Source organism: Penicillium psychrofluorescens (genome assembly GCF_964197705.1).
Source record: "Penicillium psychrofluorescens genome assembly, chromosome: 4".
Lineage (NCBI taxonomy): Eukaryota > Fungi > Ascomycota > Eurotiomycetes > Eurotiales > Aspergillaceae > Penicillium > Penicillium psychrofluorescens.
The window spans coordinates 3,245,884-3,266,623 of record NC_133442.1 but is presented as its reverse complement, the minus strand read 5'-3'; the positions used below and the strand labels follow the sequence as shown (position 1 = coordinate 3,266,623).

Here is a 20,740-nt window from a genome sequence, read left to right as displayed (position 1 = left end):
ACCGTGGAAGCCATGATTATCAGTGGAAGCGCAATCGCTATCGACAAGGGTTCTGTGGAGGCGTTCGGAGGTGCTTGGCTTAGCTTCATGCAATTAAAGCTATGGGCAGTCTGGACTCACTATATAGCCTGCATGCGCTCCCGGATCGTAGAAAGTGTTACTTCAACCCCCCTCTTGAACTGCCCCTCATTCCCTCCCCATTGACCCAGGATGTTGTTCAAATCGGCTTTGACATCCGCCCTTCTGGCTCTATCGCTGGGCTCGGAGGTTGTTACCGCTGCGAAGCATGGACGATTTGCGGAGAAAGCTCGTGCGCCTCAGGAGAGGGCCAAGAAGCATTTTGATGCCAGCAAGAACCCAGGCCACTCGCACCACTCGGATTTTCGTTTCCTGAGCTCCAAGACGAAGCGTTAGTGATATCCGCTCATCGTTATCCGTAGGAAAAGCACTGACCTATAGATAACAGCGTTTCTGGTCGACCACATGCCCGAGGTCAACTTTGACATTGGCGAGATGTACTCTGGTCTGATGCCCATTGACATGAACAATGACTCGCGGGCGCTCTTCTTCATCTTCCAGCCGACCATTGGCGATTGTGTCGACGAGGTCACCATCTGGCTCAATGGCGGCCCTGGATGCAGCTCCATGGAGGGCTTCCTGCAGGAGACTGGTCGTTTCATCTGGCAGCCTGGTACCTTTGCTCCGGTTGAGAACCCGTACTCTTGGGTGAACCTGACCAATATGCTGTGGTAAGTACAAGTCTGCTGGGGATTGACTGGATTGCGCTGACGGTGGCTCTCGTGCAGGGTTGACCAGCCTGTTGGGACTGGTTATTCCATCGGCACACCGACTGCGACCACGCAGGAGGAAACCGCAGCGGAGTTTGTGAAGTTCTTTAAGAACTTCCAGGAGACTTTCGGAATCAAGAACTTCAAGATCTATGTCACTGGCGAGAGCTATGCAGGACGTTACGTGCCGTACATCTCTGCTGCGTTTCTGGACCAGAAAGACAAGGAATATTTCGATCTTGATGGTAAGTGATGCAAGATGAAATAGACAACAAAGACTAGCAGAACTGACTTAGAACAGGTGCCTTGGCTTACGACCCATGCATTGGCCAGTTCGATTACGTCCAGGAGGAAGTACCTGTAGTGCCTCTTATCCAGCAGAACGCGAACCTGTTCAACTTCAATGAGACGTTCATGGCAGAGCTCGAGTATCTTCACAAAGCTTGTGGCTACGAGGAGTACATTGAAAAGCACCTTGCCTTCCCTCCAAAAGAACACCAGCCTCCCAAGTTCTTCAACTACACCACTCAGGCTAAGTGCGATGTGTTCGACCTGGTCTACAACGAGATCTTCAACATCAACCCGTGCTTCGACCTCTACGAGATCAACCTGATGTGCCCCCTGCTGTGGGATGTACTGGCTTCCCCAGCCTCGATCGACTACAAAGCCGTCGGGTCGACGATATACTTTGACCGACCAGATGTTAAGCGGGCCCTGCACGCTCCCAATGTCACCTGGCTCGAGTGCTCGAATCAGCCCGTCTTCGTGGGCGGAAACTCTGGCCCAGAGCAGGAGGGCGACACCTCTGCCAACCCCATCGAACATGTCCTGCCCCAAGTCATCGAGGGCACCAACCGCGTCCTGATCGGTAACGGCGATTACGACATGGTCATCATAACTAACGGGACGCTCCTTAGTATCCAGAACATGACCTGGAATGGCCATCTTGGCTTCCAAGAAAAGCCTCACAAGCCGATCAACATCGATATCCCCGATCTCATGTATGCCAACGTCTTTGCTGAGGACGGTGCCTCCAGCTTGGATGGTGCTCAGGGTATCATGGGTATTCAGCACTACGAGCGCGGACTCATGTGGGTTGAGACTTTCATGAGCGGCCACATGGAGCCCCAATTCCAGCCGCGCGTCTCTTATCGCCACATCGAATGGCTGCTGAGGCGCCGCGATGATATCTAAAGGCCTGGTAGTGGTGAGACAGCGATGATTTAGTACATATGTGTCATAAGAACATCGCTCCCTCGAGAACATAGTTCAAATATGCAGATAAATCAATCATGTTGGCATTTGCACTCAGGTAGCCAGACCCCTGCATAATATCTTCCCCAGACCGCAACTCGGCTGCTACTTCCATGCACATGTATGAAACACGGGACTCCAGGGTGTTTGTGGCATTCCTATGCCGTTTCACCGCCAGATTCTTCCTCGTGAACCTCTGGCATTCTTTTCCCCCATGGGGTTTAATTTTCCATCGAGACACGGTAGGTGTAGGTAGTATACAAGTGAACCTGTGTTTATAGTTCCAATCTGAGGGGGTCTCTTCATCATCCCTTGACTCATACAGTAAAATTACTCAATTTTGAGGCTTCAATCACAAGAGACAGTCATTAGGTGATGTCATTATTCTCAGGACGACAGGATTGACTTTCCATTTCGGGTATCTTTTTGCTAAGCCTTTCTGTTGCTCGGGAAATCTTAGGATAGTAACTATTGTGTATTGATTCATGTTATATGTCGCAATTCAGAATATTTACTACAACAATATATGTTATATGGATGGCATAGTGAGTGTGCTTTATGATGTCGTGGGAGTGGATCGTCCTACATTATCGACTCCACCAACTACGATTATGATTGGAAAGTTTTGAATGGTTGGACTGCTGAAAGTGAAAACCACCGAGATATAACATGGTCTTTAGACATCTTCTATAGAGTACGATTCATTCTGATCTCCGCATAATACTGGGTTGATTGAAGTATATCCTTAAGACTGGTCCTGTTATAAATACTGCCTTACACTCACTGTTTCCTACAAACCAAAGAAGAACATCTTAGGTACAAAAGAACCCCATTTCCAAGTCAATATCACCTCATAATACCTTTCCCGATCCACTTTATTCCGTAGAGTGTTATAGTTTTCCCAAAGTGGAGATTATGGACGCCTTACTCACACCCCGATGACATACCATTGAATAAATTTCATTACTAGTGTCTATCGACCTAGTTTAGTGCGAGGACATTCACTGCCGAGGAGGCTGTAATATAGCATTCGACGAGGTTCTTGTTCTCACTCTGCAATACACCGTTATACGTAAGGTTCCCATGAGAGACACGATGTGGCAAATATTGGCAACAAGCTAACATTTATACAGTCATTGTAGAAACTCCGCTCAATTCGGCTAATCGGAAATGGCCTTAGATCTGAGCCGATTTTCTGTGATGCCAAGGAAGGCCATCGGTGGATTGTGCTTTGTGTTGGGCCGCCGATTATGTACTAGATATGAACTGAGTGGATTGATTCCATGCTCCGTACTCCGTACAGGCGAAAGAAATATCCCTCAGTGGGGAAGATTTACCCTCCAGTTTCCAAGAACGTACGTGTTTCGCCGATGATTAGACTTGTGCTCTGCCGTGAAACATTATGGTCATTCTATGCCAGACTCCGAGGTATCGAGTCAAAGGAACGGCCGAGAAGAATCTTCGGGATATGAATAGGGCTTAGAGGTGGCGTGCCAACGTAAAGTGCTTGACAGGACGCGAGGATCGGGATTAGCCCGGAGTTCCTTGTACAACGTAAAAAAAAAAAAAAACAGTGTATAGTGCTGGATCAAGGGGAAGTCTCGAGATGTGGCGGATGTGCCCGTTGGCCATTCCCACTCGTAAGAAAAATTACCAGTAATTTTGGTCTTTCCGTGGGAGTTCCTATGACTACTCTGATTCTGATTCGCCCGGTGATGAGCGAGGAGTCTCCGATGTACCCACGGGTACGAAGTCATCCCGCAACCGGAAGGGATTCGCCGCGCCGACAGAAAGTATGCTGCTTCACTGAGGGCCACATGGAGCAGTTTGATCACGCGGTCAATTGTGTCATAGTGCATGAATCCTAGCTGTGGGGGATTTTTTTTTTCCAAATGAATATTTTCCTTACCACAAGGTTGAGTTAAGGCTCCCACGGCGGGATTCTTGGCCTTTTCTTGGAAAATGGACTTGCCGCAAAAATTTTCGCTGTGGATCCTCCAATAATACAGCCTGGTATGAAACCCATTTAGGACTTCGGTCCTGAAGCCACTCAGCCCCTTCCGATCGTCCCAGTTCCCATCCGGCCATTGTCGGGCGGCCGACAGTCAGTTATTCCGAGCTGAAGCGAGCGACACGGCGTCATCACACGCCCTTAAATTCGGGTGGCGTCCGCGGCTCCTGCGCCTCAACCTTACTCGGATGTGACCCAACGCTCGGTACTGCACCACGACTGCTCATTTTGACGAATAATTGAACCCGACAGGCTGGAGATTGTGAAAAGCCAGTGTATGTATCCGGATTACATACAGACAGCGACTAATCCCACCGGGGCATGTCATGATGTCCGTTGCGTGGGCCCGCTATGGCTTGTATTGGCCAATACCGGCCTTGCCGCACTTTATAAGCCGTACCACCGTTATTGTTGTGTAATGAAAAGAAAGAATGGGAAGGAAATACCTATCCTGGGAATCACGGTGCAAATAATTGTATATAGCTCGGTACAGCCCACCTTCTCCATACCACTTCCCTCTCTTCCCTTTCCCCCACACGTCCTCTCCTTCCCCCACACCACACACCACACCTCATACACTATCTCGGACGAGACATAGCTCTCTTCCAGCTTCCTCTTTGTGAGAAACAGACAGAAAAAAGACACGCTCGTCAGGTACTTGCGCAAAAACGGTCCTGCTCTCAAGTAGCGTCTATTGCCACCATATTCGACATCGATTTACGACCGCAACTGCCATCCATAGCGGTCTGCTTTGTACGACGATTCACGATTGCAGCATTTCTCTGCCCGGTGTCCCGAATTAGGTCCCGATTGCATCTTTTGACCATCTTCGGATTCGACAGCCCCAACTTGTAGTCTTGCCCTAACCGGTCCGGTCTACTTGTCCCTCGACGAACAGCAGATAGCAGCAATTCCCGCAGGCGATTCGATTCGAAATCCGTTCACCTTTTCACCCCAAGCGCCTTTGTCTCCCTGAACCCCCCCAAGTCGGTCAAGATGGGTATCACAAGATTTAATCCGTTCAAGAAGGACCGCCAAAACTTTCCGGGCATTGTGATCCCGCTAGCTGATGCACCCGCACATCACGGTTCTGGTGGCAGCGACGTCGACGAAAAGAAAGGCAGCGTTGACGACAAGAGCCTCGACCGTGCTTCCTCCTCGGAGAATGGCGCGGCCTCTAGCTCTCAGTCCGAAACTAGCCATTTGACCATCGAAGCTCTCCGCGCGGAGGTCGAGGCAGATGTCGCTACTGCGGGCCATGACTCTGCGTATGATCGTATGTGCCTCTTGTTCCGGTTCTCACCCATTGTTTGGAATTCCCCATGAGCCAAAAGCGCACTTTGCCCCTTGGTTTTATCCCTGTGAGTGCCTTTATGTGGAATATGATCTGATTTGGTGATTTTGTAGGCAAAGCAAAGGTGATCAACAGGGCCGTCCAGGATATCGGCATGGGCCGGTACCAGTGGGAACTGTTTGCCCTCTGTGGCTGCGGTTGGATGGCGGATAACCTCTGGCTTCAGGTGAGTCAAATTGGAGAAAATATAACAAAAATTGATCTGACCATATACAACAGGGTGTTGCCCTCACCTTGACTCAACTGTCGCTGGAGTTCAATGTGGATGACTCAACGGTGCGCTTTACGACCTGCGCTCTGTTCTTGGGTCTGTGTATCGGTGCCTCGTTCTGGGGTATTGCCTCCGATATTATCGGCCGGCGCTACGCTTTCAATATCACCTTGTTCCTGGCTGGCACTTTCGGCCTGGCCTCGGGTGGTGGTCCCAACTGGATTGGGACCTGTGCTCTATTCTCCTGTATCGGTCTCGGCGTGGGCGGCAACCTGCCTGTTGACGGCGCTCTCTTCCTGGAGTTCCTGCCCTGTGCCTCTGGAAACATGTTGACTATGTTGAGTGTTTGGTGGCCCGTTGGCCAGCTGATTTCCAGTCTGCTCGCTTGGGCTTACATCCCAGCTTACACCTGCACTGGTAACGGCCCCTGCCTCAAGGAAGACAACATGGGCTGGCGCTATCTGGTTCTCACTCTGGGTGCCATCACTTTCCTCATGTTCACTGCGCGCTTCTTTTTCTTCCACTTGTACGAGTCGCCCAAGTACCTGCTTTCGCGCGGCCGCCAGGAGGAAGCCGTTGCATCTGTTCACGGCATTGCGTACAAGAACAAGTCCAAGACGTGGTTGACCAGCGAGATCCTCAACGAGATCGGCGGCTACCCCGACGAGAAGGAACAGGAACAGCAGAAGCTCTCCAACTCCCAGATCGTCGAACGCTTCTTCTCCAAGTTCTCTCTCGAGCGCATCCGCCCTCTATTTGCCACCAAGCGACTGGGTTTCACCACCGTTCTGCTCTGGTTCTGCTGGGCCGCCATCGGTATGGGCTACCCGCTTTTCAACGCCTTCCTGCCACAGTACCTGAAGAACAACGGCTCCGGAGACACCTCGACCTACACCGAGTACCGCAACTACGCTATCACCTCGATCGTGGGCGTGCCGGGATCGATTTTGGCCTGCTACACAGTCGAGATCAAGTACGTCGGCCGCAAGGGTACAATGGCCATTTCAACTCTGATCACTGGCGTGCTGCTGTTCTGCTTCACCGCGTCTTCGAACTCCAACGTCCAACTCGCCTGCAGCTGTCTTGAGATGCTCTTCCAGAACATCATGTACGGTGTCCTCTACGCCTACACCCCCGAAGTCTTCCCGGCTCCCAACCGCGGTACCGGCACCGGTATTGCCAGCTGCTTGAACCGCATTGCAGGCCTCTGCGCCCCAATCGTCGCCATCTACGCTGGCTCGGGCAACCCCAACTCTCCCATCTACGCCTCGGGTGCGCTGATGCTTGCGGCTTTCGTGGCTATGTGTCTCCTCCCCATCGAGACGCGCGGCAAGCAAACTCTGTGAAAGGTGGCAGGGGCAGTGGTCTTTCTGAACCGACCACTTTACTTCTGTTCACTGCCATCAAGTATACTTAATGTACTTCTGACGCGAGGCCCGAAACAGCTGTTCGGCGCTGCACGACCAGATCTCGGGAGGAGCAGCAGTGGCAGCTCTGCCATTGAGCCAGCCTCCTTGCGCTCGAGGATCTCTCGGATCGAACGAAAGGGCCCGGCGCCTTCTGTACAGCATGAGCGAGAAAGGAGCGAAGAGGAGGGGTGTATATAGAGTTTGCCTTGAGAGCTTACTGTTGTATATCTTGTTTTATACTTGTTTCTTTCTGGCTTATCCCAGAGAGCATATGCACGAAATGAATGCCTGTCACGTCTTAGTCTTTCCTTTCCTTAGTGCTTGCTCCCTGCCGGAGCATTCTCAAAACGTAGGAGACTTGAACTCGAACTGAATCATACATGTACACTGAACCTCTACCGAGCTCTACGCATGAAAAATCGACTAGGAGACGGTCGGCCGAGAGGGAAAAATACAACATACAGATAAGCTGGATGCAAGCAAGTGAGAATTTTGAACAAGATGCGGTGCTAAGCAAACAGAGAAAAAAAGAGCCCTATGAATTCATTCAAAACGCCCACCCCAGACGATAATCGAACAAAGTATGAGAAGGGGGAAAAATGAAATTTGAATGGACTGGTATGACAGAAACAAAGATGGAAATTCTTTCCCCTATCCATTTTGTAACATGCATAATTCTTCGCCGGAGACCCGAAAAAAAGCACTGTGCTAAGAAAGGAAAAAGGGAAAAAGAAAGGCGAATAGACAATGCGTGTGCTTGTAGATCCGAAACCTAGAATGACATCGCTCGTGCAATGGACGTGTATGTGGTGCTCGGAGGGTAGTAGTAGATCGCGAGTGGATATTGGCGAGTTCGGGTCATGCTTCATGTTCAAGCCACCGGTTGTCCTTCATTGCGGCGTTCTCGCTTCTCTAATAAACTGGCGTTGTCGAGACTAAGTTCGAAGGGCTCTGCGGGTTTGCGGCCAATAGTGTTTCGGGCCGCTGCGGCAACAGTGGCGTCGTGTTGTCCGTATCCCTGCTGTTTGGGCTGACGATGTGCCTGTCGTGCCTGGGCAGCGGTGCTTTGTGCCCCGAGGTTTGTAGAGCGTAGCTTGGCCTCCATTCCTGCCATATCGCCGCCTTGTTGGGGGGCAGTTCCTTTAACGATCTTGGTGGGTGGCTCTGTGTTTTCGTCTGTCCGCGGCCGGTGTGCGAGTGGCTCGTCGCCGTAGTCTTCATTGAGAGAATCAAGCGCTGACTGAAAGCCTGCGGTTCCACTCCGGAATCCTTTGGCGGCATTCTTGCGCCGCTTTGCTTCTTCTTCTTGTCGGTGAACTGCGTATCCAACATCGAAGACTTCGCGGAGGTTGAATGCGCCGGGGGAACGGAAGTCCATCCGACGGTCGGATGCCGTGGAGGGTTGATCGAGGAAACGGGCACTGGCAGGAAGGTACGGAGCTTGGTCCGCACCGACCGGGTCGAGTTGTTGCGGGGCATTTTCGCGGACAGGGCCATACGGGGTCGCAAGCGGGGGTGCATCTGCTGCAGCGGTTGTCTCCTCGTCCGTCTCCCGGATCCAGGGGTGTGCAAGGAACTCCGTAATCGAATAGCGCTTCTCGGGGTCCACCGTGAGCAGGTGTGAGATCAGGTCTTGTGCGGATTTAGAAATGTCATCCCACCAGGGCGACAGAAAGGTATACTGGCCCCGGGCCACCTTCTCCGTGAGAACCTGGATGCTCTCGTCGTAAAATGGTGGAAACCCACATAGAAGCGTGTACAGGACACAGCCCATGGCCCACATGTCCACACTCTTCGAATACCGCTCATCTTTCACAATTTCCGGCGCGGTATAACCGACGGTACCGCATGGAGTCATCGTTTGGCTGTCCCAAATCACCTTGGAGAGGCCAAAGTCTGCAATTTTAATCGTGCCAATGCCTCCCGAGCCAATGCCGGGGAGGAATTCCCCTTCGTCCTCCTTATCCTCATCACCCGGCTGTACAGGCTTAGGGCTTTTGCTGGGTATAAAGGGGGTTGGGTAAAAGAGTAGATTCTCTGGCTTAATATCTCTGTGATGCGGTTAGCTGGAAAGCATCTCGGAGGGGAAGGAAACACGAACCGATGAACGACACCGGACGTCTCGTGTAGATATTCAATCGCTTTGGCCACCTGCACGATTACATGCCGACTGAGATCCTCGCTGAAGTATGTTAACCGCACGATCTGGTGGAATAGCTCGCCTCCCGGGCAGAGTTCGAGAATGATGTAGTAGTATTGTTTGGATTCAGAGAAGCTGACCAGCTTCACGATATTCGGATGGTCGAGATTGCGCATGATTTGAACTTCCTTGAGGATGTTCGCTCTCTAGAAAAAGGTCACGAGTCAGCCGTGTTCACAGACCCCAGTCATCTTGAACAAGCGAGGAACCCAAAAAAAGGTAATCAGATGAAACAAAACTGCCACAGAGCAAGTAGAGTGTGATGAAGAGAGAGTCGCGCACCTCTGCAGCCCGAGGGACCTTCACAGTAGGATGAACATGGCCGGACTACATAGAAAAGAACAAAGATTGGCGATTATTTTCACGACTACTCCCCGGATGGAGTTGCGTGGCCGCCAGAACAAAAGCCGCAGTAGGACAGAACAGAGTGGAAAAAGGAGCCGCATCCATACCTGATTACTGTTCATCTCGAATTTCCGCACGACCTTGATCGCGACCTCATCGTACTCCGTGGTGGTATCCTTGGCGCGGTAGACATTGCTGAAGGCGCCGTCGCCCATCTTCTCCAACAAGATCCAGCGCTCCAGGCCGGGATATTTGGGCATCTTGGACCGGTTCACTCGCTCCTCTGTAACGAGCCGTTCAATCTCGGCGGCGCGCTCCCGCTTGGTCTGGGCCTCGGCGGCTTTCTGGGCCGCCGTTGGGCCATCCTGTCGGGTGTCTGTGGTATCCAGATTGGCGAAATCGGGGGTGTACAGGCCTTGGGGTTGTGGTTCCTGCTCAGCATGGATTGTGGAAATGTCGGTGGTGGGTTCGGCATGGGGGGGCACGAGGCGGGCCTGTTTGCCGTGGCGGATAAAATTCTTGATATTCTGTATGGTGCTCATGATTAAACAATCGACGAGGGGGGGGTTGGAAGGGAAAAAAAGAAGGGGGGGGAGGGGGGGGGAGTCTAAAAGAAGGCTAAACGGACTGGGGGAAGAGCAATGGGAAGGTAGAAGAGGAAGGGATGAGATCAGGGCCGTGTGGAGGGAGTGCGATGATGACGACGGGTGGGCGATGTCATCGTTGTTGCGGGATGGCCGCCGCGCCGAATCCTGTTGGGCATGACGCCCGGCCCCGCCACTGACGCGCCTTTCCATAGTATATAACTGATTAGATTAACTGGATCCCTGGATGGTGGATTATACATAGGAGAGTCCATTTACGATTATGTTGCCGGTTCTTATGATGGCCAACGGCGCGCCGTTGGAGGTCCTGGGGTCCCGATAAGCTACGTCTTCGCACCGCCGGTCTCAATGATGCTATTCCTCCTCGAATGAGGGTGATATTGCCCGGGATATTCTTGGTTCCTGTGGAGGTCGATATCGTCATATCGCCACATGTTTGTAAAAATGCCCGGTTCCGAACCTGGTTGTAGTAACCGTGGGAGCCAAGAATGCCAGCCAGACAAACAAGTCAGTAAGGAGCTGAAACAAGAAGCCGCCCGTTCAGGAACGCGACATTTGGATCTGGACTTCCCCACATGGACCGGTGGCCTCGATGGAGATATCTAGTGAGTGTGTTGATGTTGATAGTGGGGAGGATGGAGAGGATGTTGAAAGAAGAAAGAAAGGGACTAGAGACAGAAGGGAAGAGGCTGGCGATGAGCAGGGGCCTCAGACGCACACACGGCATGATTGTGACCCTGGACCCCATCCGGATTCTTTCTTCTCCGTTTCATCCTCTATCTCTTTCTATCTGCTCTCCCCCCCCCCTTCGATGCCCTCTTCGCTGATGGGTGTCGCTATCATCTGTTCCCGCCATCACCTTCCCTCCATAGTCCGGGGAATGCGCCCACAACTGTGAAGGCGTCTCAGCCCAGCCACACCACCGACCGGCCCCCTCAGGCCCCTCCCCCCTAAAAGTGGCACGTCGCATCCTTCCAACTTGCACACCATCGCACCCAGGACGTCCACAGGGGAATGCGGGATTAGCATCTGTATATATCGAATCGCTGACTCGCTGTACCTTGATCGACTACTGTACGGTACACCTACCACCTACATACGATCTACTCCCTTGCATGCGACCGAGACAAAATCCCCTGGAAAGCTACGTCGCCTATCCCGAAAGAGACACCTTTGTTTTCCCTCCATCGCCGACGGTCGCGCATCCTGCTGGAGGATCACTACTGCCCTCAACTCGCGATGCGACCTCGGGACCGACTCTCGCCCGAAGCAGTGAGCGCCGATCTTTCAACGACATCGTCTACGAAGAGCGACCGTAAATAATCTCCGCTGGTGCCATTGCGCCGACCATGCCAGGCGTGGAAATCATGAGTACGGTGATGGATTCGCAAGGACTGGAACGACCGCTGCTTCGGTCTCACAAGGCTCTGCCGCGGCGGGGTATCGTCGTTCCCAATATTGAAATCATCCAACCGGCCTCTCCGGATCAGCTCACGGGGGCGCCGGCGCCTCCTTTGACTCCTCCCGGCATCAGCGAAGGAGACCTCGCTGCGGACGACGATCCCACGCCTCGAAAACCGGATTCCTCTTTGCTGGACACTCAGACGGCAGGCATGTTGACTCCTCGCCTTCCCTCCAAACCTCCAACCCCGGATGTGACGCCGCCTCGGACGAATTCGAGCAAGCGACCGGCCCTTAATCAATACATCGATCTTTCTTCCTCCTCTCGCGCGGAGTCATTCCAAACAGCCCGTGAGAGCATGTCATCGGACACAGACATGGAGACACCTGTCCGTTTATCTCGGCCCATGTCACGGGAACCCAAACACGGTGTCCAACTGAAATCGAATGGCCAAAATGGAATCCACGCAAATGGACTGAGCGCCAAAGAAACGCCGTCCTTGGGCTCACAGCACGTCAGCGAGACAGAATATGAAACCGGCTTCGAATCCTTTGATGGAGATTGGGGAACCAGCCAGAACGAAGTCTCCCCAACCCCGGGGGCAAAAATGGATAAGCCCGGTGAGGACCATCATCGATCGGGCCGCAAGTCGGACCTCGACCACGATGATGCGCTGGATGTAGAGGATCTCGACGCTTCGTTGATGAAGGAAAAGACTCTACGCGATCGGGTCCACTCGCGTGAAGTCGCAGCGAGTGCGTCCATGGAACGATTCCGCGAAGATATCGGTTGGCCTTCCTCCGATGTCCCGCCTTCGCAGAGCGACAGTGCCGACACTCGTCGATTCTCAGGAGTGTCTAGCGCATCTACGGTCGAGGCGATGATCATTGATTCCCCCAAACGCGCCCAGCGGACGCTGCGACACACGGACAAGAGGAACTCTCTGCGCTCGGCCAGTTCCCCCATCACGAGGTCTGAGCGTACATCCGTGGTGTCGAGCTCTGAATCGCAACATCGCCTCATCCACAAGGCCGCCCGAATCTCGGACCAGGATCGCCGAAGTGTGTCTTCTGGCATCTCCTTCTCCACCAAGACTACAACGAGCGCGCTGCACCCCAATATCGAGATCATTCCGGTGGTTGTCGTGCCTGAAAGGCGCTCGTCCTTGCAGTCAGCTCACAACAGTCATGTGCCTTCCAAACACGGCTCTCAACGGTCCAGTCAACGTCCTCCAACGGTGTTTGCTAGTTCTGTGGATGCGCCATGGAAAAAGAAGAAACGAACCATGTCCGATTCGGTTTCCACCCGGTCTCAGGAGACGACGGGTGCTCGGGGTCGACGTTTCAGCCAACCTATCATTCCTCCTCGCAGCTCATCCCTTTCTGCGCCAACGAGTCAAAATAATTCCCGCGCTACATCCCTGACGTCAGCGAGCCTGCGAAGTCATACATTGGCTATGGACCTGGAGATGCAAAAGCAACGTCAGCAGCAGCCCGTGTCACCTCCCCGAAACAATGTTCTCGGCGCGAAGGCGCCTGTTTTACTGGAACCGCCCAACTTACAAGCGGTGATCATCAGTTCTGATGACTTGCTCCAACCTCCTTCTTTGCCCTTCACACCGAGCTCAATCCCCTCGTCGTCGCCGGGTCCGATAGAAATCCAGGAGGCCACCGCTATCAGCCTGTTTGCTCATAACAATCACTCCCTCCTTTTGGTCGACCCTCGAGGGCTGGCACAGCCACGCGCTCTCCATGGACTGGGACTGCAACCAACTCGCAGAAACACAACACCAGATCGCCTCATCGGGACGGTTCACGTGGAATCTCCACTGAGAAATCCTCGGCCTCCACCTAAGCCTCCAATCGCCAAGCACCTCCCACCACTTCCCCCACAGGCGAAGGCGGCCAGCCAAAACAACGATGGACCTCTGGGACGGCGATGGAACTCTGTTCGCCAGACCTTGGGGAGTAATCGGCCTCGTTCGGATTCCTTCAATACCCTGGCTCGGTCTTTTTCCATGAAGCCGGCCAAGAACCGTAAATCGGGCATGGAGATAGACAGCAAGCTCCAACCATTTTGGCGGCCGCGTGGTTTCTGGGAAAACGTTCCGGGTTCTCTAAAGAAAGAGGACCCGTCCGGTCAGCGGACCGCGCCAGACGCCGACGAAGGCCTGATTATCAACAACTCGCTGGGCCTACCACAATATCGGGTCGTCATTGAAGGTCCACCTTCTCTAGCACGCCGCAGTCCCGAAATGAGACGGCTTTTTGACGGCATGTCGTCGACTCTCCAGCTCCATCACAATGCCAGCCGGGGCAGTTTGGCCGATCGCAAGATTCTCCGCACTGGATCCCCGCTATATCAGCATCGCTACCAAGCCCTATCTCGCTGGGGCCTCCGGCTGCGAGCACTGTCACTGCGCAACGTGCGCAATCGCTTGCGGCGCGTTCGTCAACGACGAGAGGAACGCAAGCGAGCAGCCCGGAGGGAAACCCTTAAACAGAACATTGGCGGACCCGTTTATGTGGCCTCCAGCGCTACCCAGGGCGTGGTCGCGAGCTGATTTTTTTTTCATCTTACTGCTCATTCTTATCCTCCCACGTTTTCACTATACCCCTCGACTACGTCTTCTTCTGATTGGATATGTTTCGCCACGCTTTGACGATGTCTACGATGATGCATCTGGGCGTCTTCTTATCTATGCCCTTTTTTGCCTTTCACCTTTCACCTTTTATTTGCAATACGAAAACCACGACCATGATTTACGAAAGCACAGTACGATGCTTATGACGTGAATGACGATTGAAATCTCACCTACACCGCGTTGATATTCTTGCTGCATTTAGTTTTGTGTTTTTGTTTCTGTTTTATTCTTCCTGGCTTTCAAATGTACCATAAGCCCGGTTCTGCAATTCAGCCTTTGCATTTTCTCACACATATCATCAATTATAATCTCGTAGACATAGATGTCAGTCAACGTCTCCCACTCCAGTACACTCCCCCGTCACCTCCTCTCCCTCTCCTCCTCCCTCTACCCCTCAAACTTGACCGTCCTCTAATCGCCATACTCCCGTACTCAACCTCCCTCTCTCGTCTCCGCCTCCTCTCCTCCCCAGTTCCCGGCCCCGTCGCCCCAGACTCGCTCGTATCCTCCTCTTCTCGTTCTTCACCAACCTCACCCCCGCGCTCATCATCCGCAGATCTAGACTGCGTCATTGCCTTCACCCGCCGCGTTCTTAGAATCGATTCCCACAGTGGCGGATCGAGGAAGGGCTGCGGGATGGCGGAGAAGGAGACTTCGATGCGGGGCGGTTTGCGATCTTCTTCGTCTTCTAGGACCCCTGGATCCCGGTCTTCTTGGCTGTTTGTATAATTGTGGTGTGCGCCCTTGGTTCGTATTGAGGCTGCTACCGCACTGGGATTGAGGATGCGCTTCACGGGCTGATGGTGGGTTGTTGGTGTTGGTGGGAGGAGAGCGCGTTTTGGGGGGATGAGCAGGGTTGAGGGGGGTCGGGAGTGAGTTGGTGGTGGTTTTTTGGGGGACATTCTTGTTTCTTTGTAGATATATAGACACGTTATATAGGAAGAGAGGGGATTAATTAGAATAGAAGAGTGAATGCGACGAGGTGGGACTCCGAATGGGATGAGGTCAGTCGACCTTATCGCTTATCAACAACATGACTATGTAGATTCAAGAACTATTCCAGGTTAACAACCTCTTCTTCGCCTTTTTTCTGTTCAGCTCATTTCTCCCTCTCCCGCAACACAATCCGCAACACGAAATTCGGCACGTAAAACTCCTCGAACGAAAGCGATCCCGTCAACGAGCCACTGGCACCACCCGGCATGAGGATATCGTAGTTGACAAGCAGATGCGCAAAGACAACTTTCATTAGAGCGCCAGCCATCCACCTACCGGGACTAGGCGGAACACAGAAAAACAAAAATAGTCAGCCGATGTCAACAGTGACGAAAGGAGGAGGAGGGGAGAGAGAAGCGGTCGGTATTGAAATCCAACTATGCGGGAAAGGGAAAACAGAACAGAATCTCACCAGGCATGCACGCCCATCCCGAAGACGAGGTAGCCCGGGCTCAAATCCACGAGTCCTGTATTCTGCGTGCCAGCCGCGGCGCGCTTTGCGAACCGGAAGCCATCGAAAGACTCCGGGTTGGCGTAGTGGGTGCTCGAGCGCTGGATGGCGGCGCTGGGGACGCCGACGTGGGTTCCTCGTTGGAGGGTGATTCCTAGTTTGTGTTGTGATTAGTGAGGTAGTGGATGCATCCTTTTTCCTTCCCAGAACAAATTTTCATACCGTTCGATAGCTCTAGTGGCTTGACGCAGACTCGATGCGCAGACACTGCAATGCGCTGTTAGTCTTCTGGACACAGTACGCGCCCTCTGTATGGAAAGGCGTCACATCACATACCGGCCGCAGGTGGATGCAGCCGCTGACACTCTTTCAGGAAAGAATCCAACAGTGTCATTCGATTACACGCCGAGACAGTGGCGCCGTCGCTGAACAGGGCCTCGATCTCGTCGCGCAGGGGTGCGATGTATTCTGGGCGTCGGGCGAGCTCGGCCAGTGCACCGTAGAGAGCCTGGAGGGTTGTTAGTTATTAATTTGATATTATCTTTGCTGGGGATGAGTCGTGTGCGCTTACATAGCCTGTCGTGTAGATGAAGGCAAACTGCAGCAGGAGCATCTCGCCAATGACCTCTGAGTAGCTCCATCGCTGGCGGAGAACGGAGCTCTCGTACAGCCAGCGGAAGATCTCGACCTAGGCACGATCGGTTCAGTTTCTTTTTCTGTTTGGACGGTGCGAATGCGAGATCGAACCGGCTTGTCTGCGCTCTCGGTACTAGCTCCCTGGTCATCCGGGACAAATCCAGTACCCATCTCATCATGATACTCGGCAGCCCGCGCATTGAAGTGCTTGAGTAGTATCTTGCGTGATGCATGCATATCCCAGCGCGTCCCCAATGTAGCCAGGCGACTAACGAATCCGCCAATATATCTGCGCGATCATAGAGAACTCCGAGATCAGCTGCTAACCCGACACAGAGCAAGGTGCATGCAATCTCACCGTTTCAGACAATCCGGGACCAGAAACTGCACCCGAGTCGTCATGATCATCCCGAGGATATGCTCTTTAACAGCCTTGAGATACTCCTCGTTCTGAGAGAGACGTTCACCAACTAGGGCAAAGCTGCCGCTTCGTGCGACAATCGAGTACGCAAAGTCGAAGCAGTTGACGGCACATTCTGTGTTGGGTGTTAGCGAGACCGAGACTCATCTCTGTATTGGTAGACGTACCCCCATTCTTGAACTCCAGTGTGCGAAATTGCGAGAGGATCGCCTCGTTCATAGAAGGCATGTACCGGTCCAACTGCTTGTACACCGTGCCTCGAATGAGTCCCGGCGTAGTCTTGGCAATGGCAGGCCATCCACCACCCTTGGGGAAGTATCCCGGCATGACATGGGAAATCTGCAGAAGCTGTTGATAGCGCTACGGTTTCAGTGACCGTTTTCACTAGAGGCACGCAAGTAGAGTATCTTGTTTGCTTACCTGGTCAATCCACGGCTCTGGCGAAGCAACTGCACTCGGCGTATTTTTGAGTTCTTCGATCAACTTGGGAGTGCACAAGATGATTTGCCCGAAGCGAAAGGTGCGTGGGATCTCGAACAGCGAGCTGGAAAAACGCGCACAGCCGCTTTTGATCAGGCCGGGTCCGTCAATGACGAAGCGGTAGTGTTGGTACAGGGTTGCCAGGGCACTCTTGCCCGCGGCAAAGGGGATACAGTCCTACATATTCGGACGAAATGGGTTAGCAGGATAGTGGGGATGTCCTTTCTCCAGAATGTACAGTGCCAGAAACCGGGCAGATAGGAAACGGGAAGAATGACTGACATTGGACAGGCGCTTCGAAGTTATCACCAACGCAGTAGCTGCCACCAAGCACAGGACCAAAAAGCTCCCAAGGATGATCGTGAGTGTGCAGGGGCCAGCGCGATCAGACCAATAAGATCCAATCACCATGCTTCTTCCCAGTCCCAGATGGTAGTCAAGCATCAACGGTAAGTAAGAGTACATGATAGGCCGCAGGAAAGAAAAAAAAGCAGCAGGGAAGAGAGTGGGAAAAAGTCCTGCGCATGTGCAGAGCCGTAGAGATAATCCTAGATAAGGAAAGAGCAAGAAAGAGATTGGGAGAATGTATTATTATAGAAGGCAGCCACCAGCATCAGCCCTAACTAGTGGGAGGAATTAAGCCCTGTCAGAGATATTAACTCGTGATAGATATTCAAGGTGACGAGAAATATATGTGTGAAATCTACTGCAGCAAAGTGCTGCACGGGACCAAGGCCTTAACATAATGACAGAACAGGTTGTATAATACGCAGACACACTAATCAACCCCCAAATAACAAAACGCCCGGGAAGATATCACACGATTGGATCCCCGATGGTATAATGATACAAGCAGAGACGCCCGCAACACGACGCCCGCACGAGCATAAACAAAAACACCGACATAAATACATAAACAGTTACTTCGGCCGACACTATGCAATGCCTTGGGGCTCCACCCCACCCATGGTTGAATACGAGTAGGGCAGATCGACCAGGCCATCCAGCAGCCAGTTGAGGGGATCGAACACTTCGTAGTTCGGTTCCATGAACCCACTCGGGAGCCCACCGACTCCGTTTCCGGATGCTTGGACTCCAAGACTGGCTTGGGGGAGCATCGGTGCCGGAGCTAGGCTCGGGTCGCCGCCGGTGATGCCGGGGGTCGAGGAGGAGGTGCGGACAGGACCGACGGATGAGGCTGCCGATGAATCGGCTGCCGAGTCTGGATTGGTCGGGTTCTTCAGGTAGGCTGTGCAGATATTAGGACCAATTCTGGAATAAAGCACGACGAAAACTGACCTTCAATGTTGCGTCCCTTTGTCCGCGTATCTTCACGCCATCGCCATACGGAATCGAAGAGTAGCGACATGCTCATGCGACAACGAACTTTCAGTCGCAAAGAATCATCGACGTCGGGATTGTTGCTGCTGGACCGCTGAGGCCCACTTCCCAACCTCCACATCTGTGCGAGTACTTCGGCCAGCCGTTCAGGCAGATCATTGCTCGACACAGACACTCCCCGGATTGCCCAAATGGTTTGATTGAAAAGGTGCTTGGTGTACTCCATGTCAATGTGGGCCGCAAAGAAACTCTTGGACAATTTCAGAAGGGTGCAGCCCCCTGCAACCATCATCTGGTAGACGTAGTAAGGGGTATAAGAGAGAACAGGTCCAACTTCGGTCTCAAGGTTCATGGCACCTTCAAGGAATGAAGTGGTCGCGACATAGAGGGATAATAGGCGCTCACGATAATCCTTCGTATCTGGGTCGTCAAAGAAAGCGGAAAGATGCAGATGAAGCTTCGATGCACGGAGGTACAGGTCGGTAATGCCTAGTCTAATTAATATCTCGTAAGTTAAGAAAGGAGTCGTAGACGTACTGTCATTACTGTGGGATTTCAGCTGTTCTTCAAGCTCATCGAAATCCCTCGAGAGGAAAGAGATCATCGTCGATCTCTCCCTGTCACTAGTCAACCCAACAGGGTCACGTCGATTGTTGTATAATGCTCTAGTAATCTTGTCACAGAAACGTTCAATCTCAAGCTTAGGCGTGATATCCCCTGGAAGTTTGAAATTTGGATCCGTTGAATCACTGGACAACGTCCAGTCATAGAGGGTGGATGGCGGCTGACCATAGCCGGTGGACACTCGCTGAGCAACAATGTTGCAAATGGCCCATGTCCGCACTTTGTCTCTCAACTCATCCTCAATGAGTTCCACCCGGAACTTGCTGAAGTCCTGGGTATGGGATGGGCGATGAAGCCCGAGCTGCATCGCGACCTGAATCATCATTCCGCACAGCATGAAGGTGGGATCGGTGGATGTACTGCTCGTGGGGAATGGCCAGGAGCAAAGCAGGCAGAGCGCTTTCACAACATGGTAACTCTGGGGAATGTCCGCTAGTGTGCTCCATACAAGTCGTGTAACAGGGCCCGCAAGTGAATTCAGCAAGTTTGAATCGCTTTGGTAGCGTCGCGCACCAACGCTAATGATCGTCCAAAAAAATAGTGGCGAGGCGTTATAATAATCATCTGGAGACTGTTTGCGATCGAGGAATGGGAGGAATGGATGATAGAACATGAAGAACCTGGGGACAGAGTTAGAACGTGCAGGATGGTCACAAGTAAATAAAAAAGCATACAGGTTGAATAGCTCTGTCACTTTCTCCGGTACGACGATGACATCCTCAATGCGCTTGAACTGAGTACCTCCATTCCTCATATAGTTGGAGCCGTCAAATCCGGAGCGCAAATCCAAAAGCGATGCAACGGCTTCCTGGGATCCCATGTATTGATCCGCGGCTGTGGACATGGCTGATGGAGTCTGATAGACGCCCGCCGGACTCATTTGGCTGGAGTCCTGCTTGGGTGTCATCTGTCCCGCCGCCATCAGCTGTTGCTGTTGCTGTGGTGTGATCGGTGTACTCGAGGAAGCAATTTGCTTCCTCAGCTCCATAATCTCGCGTTCCATCTCCGCATTGCGGCTGCGTTTCCCAACTCGTTTAAAATTGGACTCAATTTTGCAGTCTAGCTTTAATCGGCGACACCGTGAGCAGTCGGTCCAGGGGTCTTGAATAACGTCGCATCGTAGCTGTTATGGGACGTTGGAATTAGCAAGAGAATTTTGAAGAACGAAGGCATCTAGTCCCGGTGGCGCAGATGGCGTATTCTGCGGGGGGCATCACATCACATCAGTAGGGTGTTGGTACGCACCTTTTGTTGGCGACATTCGTTGCAGGCACGCTTGACCGGCTGTCTTCTCTTATCATCACGCAGATCGCTGTCATCTACGTCTTCAATGCTTCCTGGGGAGCTGTCCATCCCCGCAATGGTGACATTGCGCTTGCGACCCTGTGCGCCATCGGCACCCACGGGAACCGGCGCATTGTTAACACCCGCCATTACGGGACCGGTGACATCCAACGCATTCTCGATCTGTACTTTAGGTCAAGAGCTTCGATGCGCTATCCCCCACACGGATGTGCTGGATGGCGGACGAGGCAATCGGGTTCAAGTTTTCGGCCGCAAGTGGGAAA

General features: G+C 52.7%; 6 protein-coding genes across 6 annotated transcripts; 3 read left to right on the top strand and 3 right to left on the bottom strand.

Moving 5' to 3' along the window:
- Nucleotides 1-210: 210 nt before the first annotated feature.
- PFLUO_LOCUS6876 (uncharacterized protein) lies at nucleotides 211-1,982 on the top strand (the record flags this gene model as incomplete). The annotated part of the gene is made up of 4 exons (XM_073784462.1): nucleotides 211-409; nucleotides 467-749; nucleotides 807-1,033; nucleotides 1,090-1,982. The coding sequence occupies 4 exons, from the start codon at nucleotides 211-213 to the stop codon at nucleotides 1,980-1,982; spliced, it is 1,602 nt and encodes a 533-aa protein (XP_073640915.1).
- A 3,067-nt stretch (nucleotides 1,983-5,049) lies between these two features.
- On the top strand, nucleotides 5,050-6,964 carry PFLUO_LOCUS6875 (uncharacterized protein; the record flags this gene model as incomplete). The annotated part of the gene is made up of 3 exons (XM_073784461.1): nucleotides 5,050-5,329; nucleotides 5,461-5,573; nucleotides 5,627-6,964. The coding sequence occupies 3 exons, from the start codon at nucleotides 5,050-5,052 to the stop codon at nucleotides 6,962-6,964; spliced, it is 1,731 nt and encodes a 576-aa protein (XP_073640914.1).
- Nucleotides 6,965-7,898: 934 nt separating this feature from the next.
- Nucleotides 7,899-10,114, bottom strand: PFLUO_LOCUS6874 (MAPK-activated protein kinase Srk1; the record flags this gene model as incomplete). The annotated part of the gene is made up of 3 exons (XM_073784460.1): nucleotides 7,899-9,078; nucleotides 9,129-9,373; nucleotides 9,680-10,114. 3 exons carry the CDS (start codon nucleotides 10,112-10,114, stop codon nucleotides 7,899-7,901), a joined length of 1,860 nt encoding a protein of 619 aa, XP_073640913.1.
- Nucleotides 10,115-11,526: 1,412 nt separating this feature from the next.
- PFLUO_LOCUS6873 (uncharacterized protein) lies at nucleotides 11,527-14,142 on the top strand (the record flags this gene model as incomplete). Its single annotated transcript, XM_073784459.1, has 1 exon — nucleotides 11,527-14,142. One exon carries the CDS (start codon nucleotides 11,527-11,529, stop codon nucleotides 14,140-14,142), a length of 2,616 nt encoding a protein of 871 aa, XP_073640912.1.
- Nucleotides 14,143-15,322: 1,180 nt separating this feature from the next.
- PFLUO_LOCUS6872 (uncharacterized protein) lies at nucleotides 15,323-17,491 on the bottom strand (the record flags this gene model as incomplete). The annotated part of the gene is made up of 10 exons (XM_073784458.1): nucleotides 15,323-15,500; nucleotides 15,632-15,824; nucleotides 15,893-15,937; nucleotides 16,007-16,178; nucleotides 16,242-16,358; nucleotides 16,418-16,595; nucleotides 16,665-16,842; nucleotides 16,895-17,075; nucleotides 17,148-17,384; nucleotides 17,486-17,491. The coding sequence occupies 10 exons, from the start codon at nucleotides 17,489-17,491 to the stop codon at nucleotides 15,323-15,325; spliced, it is 1,485 nt and encodes a 494-aa protein (XP_073640911.1).
- Nucleotides 17,492-18,142: 651 nt separating this feature from the next.
- On the bottom strand, nucleotides 18,143-20,606 carry PFLUO_LOCUS6871 (uncharacterized protein; the record flags this gene model as incomplete). The annotated part of the gene is made up of 5 exons (XM_073784457.1): nucleotides 18,143-18,456; nucleotides 18,507-19,037; nucleotides 19,086-19,792; nucleotides 19,847-20,295; nucleotides 20,418-20,606. The coding sequence occupies 5 exons, from the start codon at nucleotides 20,604-20,606 to the stop codon at nucleotides 18,143-18,145; spliced, it is 2,190 nt and encodes a 729-aa protein (XP_073640910.1).
- Nucleotides 20,607-20,740: the final 134 nt, after the last annotated feature.